This window comes from Wyeomyia smithii, chromosome 1 (assembly GCF_029784165.1).
Source record: "Wyeomyia smithii strain HCP4-BCI-WySm-NY-G18 chromosome 1, ASM2978416v1, whole genome shotgun sequence".
Lineage (NCBI taxonomy): Eukaryota > Metazoa > Arthropoda > Insecta > Diptera > Culicidae > Wyeomyia > Wyeomyia smithii.
The window spans coordinates 105741945-105749444 of record NC_073694.1 but is presented as its reverse complement, the minus strand read 5'-3'; the positions used below and the strand labels follow the sequence as shown (position 1 = coordinate 105749444).

The following is a 7500-nucleotide window of genomic DNA, read 5'->3' as shown; positions in this document are numbered from 1 at the left end:
AGGCCATTCAACACCAGCCGAAAGAACTAGGCAGGAATCGGAAAGGAATCAGCTAGCTTGCATCCAGGAGTTACGTAAGCAAATCGGATTATTGCAAAGAAGGCTGGCATATACTGAAGTGAGAGAAAATCAGAGAGTGCAGTTCAATACAGGATCGAGGCCGAATAGAAATGAGCTCGATGCAAATTCAATGGGCGTTTTTCCGAAAGCAAATTCGACGACTATAGATGCTAATAAGAGTGCTTACGAAAATGACGAAGAACTGGAAGATGGGCTTCTATTGTTAGAAGAGAAGCACGCTTTAGAGAAAAGACAACTCCAAGAACGTTTCTCTTTACTCCAACGACGGCGATCATCTGTGGGAATAAACCAGACAGGGCTGACGACCGCGAATTCAGCTGCTTCCAGTTCGACACTTTACAACGAGCTCAGTCGAAGCCAACTGGCGGCTCGACAGGCGGTAGCTCGTGATATACCCGTATTTTATGGCCATCCGGAAGAGTGGCCCCTTTTTCATGCTAGTTTCGAAAGCTCAACGAGAATGTGCGGGTATAGTGATGAGGAGAATCTTCTTCGGCTCCAACGATGCCTTAAAGGAAAGGCGCTAGAAGCTGTCCGCAGTCGCTTGTTGCATCCGTCGAATCTTTCAGGAATTATGAGTACTTTGAAAACGCATTTTGGGCGTCCTGAAGTTATAGTACATTCGCTTGTTACACGCATACGGGAAATGCCGTCGCCAAAAGCAGAGAAGCTAAATACTCTAATCGATTTCGGTGTGGCCGTTCAGAACGTTTGCGCTACAATCAAGGCGTGTGGTTTGGACGAGTATTTATGTAATGTTGCCTTATTACAGGAGTTAGTTGATCGTTTACCGCCCGCTATTAAACTGAATTGGGCATTACACAGACAATCTTTGCAACTGGTTACACTGTCGAGTTTCGGTGATTGGCTAGAAAAACTGGTGGAAGCTGCTTGTGTTGTCACTATATCTCCGGTCGAACCGCCAATCAATAGAAAGAACCGTAAGCAAGATGATTACCTGAACGTTCACTCTGAAGAAACGAAACCATTGAAACCTACCGGGATACGAACAGCTATACAACGGTGCGTAATCTGCGAAGGAGCATGCAGCTCTACAGATGTCTGTAAAGCATTCATAAATATGAGGGGTAACGGGTGTACATTCATGCATCATCCAATGCTTCACGACGACGCAAGATATAAAGCAGTACAGTCGTCGAAACAGCCATCTTCTCAAAGCTGCAATGCACATTGTGGTTCAACTGGAAAAGTTTTGTTCAGGTACATTCCTATTATTCTGCATGGAAAGGATGTTTCTGTCAGAACATATGCATTTTTGGATGATGGGTCATCGGCAACATTCATGGATCATAGCTTGGTAAAAGAGCTCAATCTAGAAGGTATGCCAAGCCCACTGTGTTTAAACTGGACAGGCGGCCAGCAGCGTGAGGAGAGAGAATCCGTTCGACTAACGCTGAAAATATCTGGATTAGAGAATCATTGTAAAAAGTTTGTGCTCCCTAAGGTGCACACAGTCAGAACGCTTAGCCTTCCGCTGCAATCGATTTCAGTTCAGGATCTATCACGACAATACGCGTATTTGAAAGGGCTGCCAGTCAACTCGTATGATTCTGTTTCCCCAAGGATATTAATCGGAATCGATAACTGTTATGTCGGCAATGCCCTGAAGAGTGTAGAAGGAGCGGCAAACGAACCAGTTGCTACCAAAACGCGACTAGGCTGGTTGATCTACGGTCCATGCTCAGTTAGTACAAATACACCAGGTAGTAGTTTCAACGCCTGCCACAGCTTTCACATTTGTCCGTGTTTTGAGGATGGAGACTCCTTTCTAAATACTGAGCTGAAGAAATATTTCTCTATGGATTCTTTAGGCATTGTACGCAATACTGAACCATTACTCTCAAAAGAAGATGAGCGCGCTACACAGCTACTTCAGTCTCGAACACATCGTAAAGGCAATCGTTACGAAACTGGCCTTTCGTGGAGAAGGGATGGAATAGAACTGCCAGACAGTAAATCCATGGCCGAAAAGCGTTTAGTTTGTTTAGAGAGGTGAATGAGTCGCGATGATCTACTAGCTAAAACATTGAAAGAGAAAATAAGAGAATATGAATCAAAAGGTTTTATACGAAAGTTGAGCCCTAAGGAAGTCGCTGAGAAGCACCCACGGAAGTGGTATTTACCGATTTTTCCGGTTATGAATCCTAACAAGCCCGGTAAGGTTCGGATAGTATGGGATGCCGCTGCCAGAGTAGGCGGACTTTCATTAAATTCTGTCCTGCTAACTGGACCAGACCAGCTTGCATCTTTGCCATCTGTATTATACAGGTTCCGAGAGTATCGCTGCGCTATAGCAGCCGACATACGAGAGATGTTCCATCAAGTAGAGATCAATGAAGACGATCAACAAAGCCAGCGGTTTCTGTGGAGAGATGGGGATTCAAGGAGGTCTCCTGATGTGTACATTATGAAGGTGATGACCTTCGGAGCCACATGCTCGCCTAGTTGCGCTCAATTTGTGAAAAACACCAATGCTGCACGTTTCCAGCAACAGTTTCCACGAGCCGTAGCTTGTATACAGAAAGATCACTACGTTGATGATCTTCTGACTAGTGAAGAGAACGAAGACGAAGCTATACAACTGGCCTCAGACGTACGGTTTATCCACGCACAAGGAGGTTTTGAGCTCCATAATTGGCTATCTAATTCAAATAAGCTGCTAGAAACGGTCAGCGAGGCAGGCGCTGTCGAGAAAGATTTAAATCTCAGCTCCGAAATGGCAACGGAAAAAGTCTTGGGCATGTGGTGGAGTATTTCGTCGGATACGTTTACGTTCAAACTTTCACCAAAACATGATAGAGAACTACTTAGCGGACAGAAGACTCCGACAAAGCGCGAACTCTTAAAAACACTCATGAGGATTTACGATCCCTTGGGATTGATGGCTGGTTTCTTAATGTTCCTTAAAATTCTTCTTCAAGAGGTGTGGCGTGCAAAAACAGATTGGGACGCAAAAATACCGCCAGGGCTGGCAGACAAATGGATGGAGTGGTTAAAAGTTTTGCCGCAAGCTGAGAGGCTAAGCATTCCCCGTTGCTATCGACAAACTACGACAGCAGCAGAGGATACCGTTGCTCAATTGCATATTTTCGTCGATGCAGGACGGGCCGGACTGGTCGCCGTGGCATATCTGAGATTCGAGCAGGCGGGTACAATAGAATGTGCCCTAGTAGGAGCGAAATCTAGAGTTGCCCCCTTGAAATATGTGTCGGTTCCGCGTCTTGAGCTGCAAGCCGCTGTGATCGGAACACGCATGGCTGCTAGCATTGCCGCAGTGCACCGCGTGAAGATATCTGAGAGATACTTCTGGACGGATTCTCGGGACGTTATTTGCTGGATCATATCCGACCACCGACGATATTCTACATATGTTGCACACAGGGTTGGTGAAATATTAGAAGCCACTGAGCCAGCCGAGTGGAATTGGATTTCAACACGCTTAAATCCAGCGGATGAAGGCACAAAGTGGCAGAAAATACCCGACCTTACCGCATCCGGTCGTTGGTTCACCGGGCCTGATTTTCTCAAAGAACCAAAAAATCAATGGCCGGTGAATAAGGAGAATGTTGGAACAACCGATGAAGAGATTTTATCAAATGTGCTTCACCATTATGAGTACATACCCATAATACGTTTCGAGCGATTTTCTAGATGGAAGCGCCTTCACAGAGCTGTGGCATATGTATTACGGTATCTGTCCTATCGACGCAGAAAAGTTCGTTCCCCACCAAGTGCTATACCGTTCACCCAGGAAGAATTACAGCAGTCAGAATGGTGTATATACCGTCAGGTGCAAAAGGAAGCTTTCTCCGAAGAATATAACCTTTTAATCAACCGCAACGCACCAGAAACTAAAAGTATATTGGCAAAATCCAGTAAGCTCTACAAATTAAGTCCGTTCGTTGACCATGCTGGAGTCTTAAGGATGAACAGCCGCATTAAATCGTGCCAGTTTATTGCAGATTCGGTCAAATATCCTATCTTACTACCCAAACGGCACTATTTGACAGACCTAATAATAGCTGATTACCACTGTGAATATAAACACCTAAATCATGAGACAGTGATAAATGAAATTCGTCTCAAATTTCATATTCCGCAGCTTCGCGCAGCATGCAAACGTGTCAGATACAATTGCCAAATGTGCAAGATACAAAGAGCTAAACCAACACCTCCTATGATGGCGGAGCTTCCGGTGGCGCGAATGGCTGCATTCACTCGTCCGTTTTCGTATACTGGTGTAGACTATTTTGGACCAATGTCAGTAGTAGTCGGAAGAAGAACAGAGAAACGTTGGGGTGTTCTAATGACCTGTTTAACAGTTAGAGCTATTCACATCGAAATCGCACATTCTCTTTCCACCGACTCGTGTATCCTAGCCCTAAGAAATTTTGTGGCCAGGAGAGGGGCACCAATTGAAATCTTCAGTGATCGCGGTACAAATTTTATTGGGGCAGGACGTATTCTACGAGACGAGCTGCAAAAAGTGGACCAAAATAAAATGATGGAGCACTTTGTAAGTCCGAATACCAAATGGACGTATAACCCCCCCGCTGCTCCACACTTTGGGGGAAGCTGGGAGCGATTAATCCAATCGGTTAAAAAGATCCTGGACCAAATAAAGCCAAGGCAACTTCCGACTGATGAGCTACTAAGAAACATGCTGTCTGAAGTCGAAATGATAATTAATTCAAGACCGCTTACGGACGTACCGATAGACGCAGATTCTTCGTTTCCCCTAACACCGAATCACTTCATCCTAGGGTCTTCCAATGGTGCCAAACCCCCGATCGCATTTAATAACAATACAGTTTTGTTAAACAACTCGTGGAAGGCGTCGCAAGCCTACGCAGATGAAATCTGGAGACGTTTTATCACGGAGTATTTGCCAACACTCACGCGAAGATCAAAGTGGTTTCAACAGACGCGACCAATACAGGTAGGCGATGTTGCCGTCATCGTAGACAACCGCCTTCCAAGGAATTGTTGGCCGAAGGGACGAGTTATAGAGATCGTCCGTTCTAAGGATCGACAAGTACGGCGAGTAACATTGCAAACATCCCAAGGAAGATTGGAGAGACCTGCAGTGAACATCGCAATACTGGACGTCGGTTCCAGTTCGAGTAAGTCGGACCAAGGCCACGACGTACTGGGGGGGAATGTCACCCTGTCTGTGACGAACCAACATTCAGCGAGTTCCCCTGGTGCTACCAATTCACAATAGGCCTATTGAAGCGACGCTTTATCCATCATCCGCGATACCGATCGGAAACGATCTACGATCAACGATAAAACACTATGTTGAATGTAGATCGCCACTTCAGGAGTAGCAGCAGACTGAACCAGTGGCTTAGCGAAAGTGGTGATTATTATATTTATAGTTCTACTAAAGTTAAATTTATAATTATTATAAAATACCTAAAATTTAATAATAAGCCCAGTGATTATTTCGAACACAATTGTCAATATTTAAAACGGTAAATTTACGTGGCTAATTATTGTGACTTAGATTCTAACCTAAAACTTATATCTATTATAACAGCATCACCTAGTGCAGATTAAAAACGGAGGTTCAATACTATAAATGAGCACTAAACGTAAGTGGAATCTGCATGAAAATAGCATGAGAGATTGCATGAGAATCTACAATTTAAGTTCAACATTACCTACACCTAAGATGAATCGCTTATACGCCCCCACGTGCTTTGATCGCTCCAACTTACTTCCCATGCTAAGAGCATGTAGAATCTATATCACTATAAAAATCAATAATTTGAAAATAAGGAAATTACAAAAAATGTTAAACCTAGTTCTTAAGATTATTTTACTAAAATCCAAATTATAATCAAACATTTTCCTTTTAATTTAAGGGATTTTTTAACTCCGCTTGAAATAAATCGAGTTAAAAAACTGGAAATACTGTCTCTTTGTTTGCTCTGCAACAACGGGTGTTTCTGCTTCCGCTCCGCAGCAAACACACATCTGATCAAACTGGAGCGAATACAATATCGTTGTTTGCGTATCGCCTTAGGTTGCATGCAGTCGACCCATACGATGAGTTTGGAGGTCTTAGCTGGAGTACTACCACTGAAAAACCGCTTCTGGAGCCTGTCTTCTCGTATTCTTATCAAATGTGAGGTCTTGAACCGTCCCGTGATTGAAAATTTTGAAAGGTTAATCGAACTTAATTCTCAAACCCGTTTTATGACATTGTATTTCCATCACACGTCCCAAAATATGAACCCTTCTTCGAATATTCCAAATCGTGTCGACTTATCAAATACTTCTGATTCTACTGTGTTTTTCGATACATCCATGATAGAAGAAACTCGTGGAATCCCGGATCATTTACGCGTGCAGTAGATCCCCAAAAATTTTTCCAATAAATATCGAAACATCAACTGCAACAATATGTTCTACACTGACGGATCACTTCTTGATGGGTCCACTGGCTTCGGTATTTTCAATAACAATTTAACCGTCTCCCATAAACTCGATGTGCTTCTGTTTACGTCGCAGAATTAGCTGCAATTCAGTACACCCTAGGGATTATCGAAAAAATGCCAAAGGACCATTATTTCATCTTTACGGACAGTCTCAGTTCCATTGAGGCTCTCCGATCGATGAAAGATGTTAAGCACTCTCCGTATTTCCTGGGGAAAATACGGGAACATCTGAGTGCTTTATCCAAAAAATCGTATCAGATTACCTTAGCGTGGGTCCCTTCTCACTGCTCGATACCGGGTAATGAGAAAGCGGACTCTTTGGCTAAGGTGGGCGCAACAAACGGTGGAATTTATGAAAGACCAATTGCCTTTAATGAATTTTTCTCATTTGTACGTCAGAATACGATCATCAGTTGGCAAAATGCTTGGACCAGAGGGGAACTGGGAAGGTGGTTACATTCCATAATCCCCAAGGTGTCGACGAACCCGTGGTTCAAGGGGTTGGATGTAGGTCGGGATTTCATTTGCGTGATGTCCCGGCTTATGTCCAATCACTATAGATTTGACGCGCATCTCCGTCGTGTTGGGCTCGGAGAGAGTGGTGTCTGTGCCTGTGGTGAAGGTTATCACGACATAGAGCACGTTGTTTGGTCATGCCCTGTACACCGTGACGCCAGGTCTTAATTAATAGCTTCCCTGCAGGCCGAAGGTAGGCAGTCGGCTGTTCCTGTTCGTGATGTCTTGGCGAGCCGTGACCTATCCTACATGTCCCTTATATACGTTTTCCTGAAATCCATCCACGCCCCAGTTTAGTCCTACCCCCTTCCGCCTACATCCAACCTAACGACAAGAACACGTTAAGACCCCGGATCCGGAAATAGCGATCAGACCCGCACGATACTCTCAAGGCCCGAGGGAGACAACCCAATATGCCAGTCCATAATATCTTGGC

General features: G+C 44.3%; 2 protein-coding genes across 2 annotated transcripts in view; both read left to right on the top strand.

Annotated features, from left to right (window-relative positions):
• The window catches only part of LOC129717046 (uncharacterized), a 2313-nt gene extending 215 nt beyond the window's left edge, over window positions 1–2098 (top strand). Inside the window, exon 1 of the mRNA XM_055666891.1 lies at window positions 1–2098. This exon is cut by the window's left edge and continues 215 nt beyond it. Coding sequence (XP_055522866.1) covers window positions 1–2098 — 2098 coding nt within the window.
• On the top strand, window positions 2099–5326 carry LOC129717045 (uncharacterized). The gene has a single exon (XM_055666890.1). The coding sequence runs from the start codon at window positions 2099–2101 to the stop codon at window positions 5324–5326; it is 3228 nt and encodes a 1075-aa protein (XP_055522865.1).
• Window positions 5327–7500: the final 2174 nt, after the last annotated feature.

Bases quoted from the DNA above. Each gene is read 5' to 3' on its own strand.
- LOC129717045 (XM_055666890.1), top strand. From the start codon at position 2,099: ATGAGTCGCGATGATCTACTAGCTAAAACATTGAAAGAGAAAATAAGA.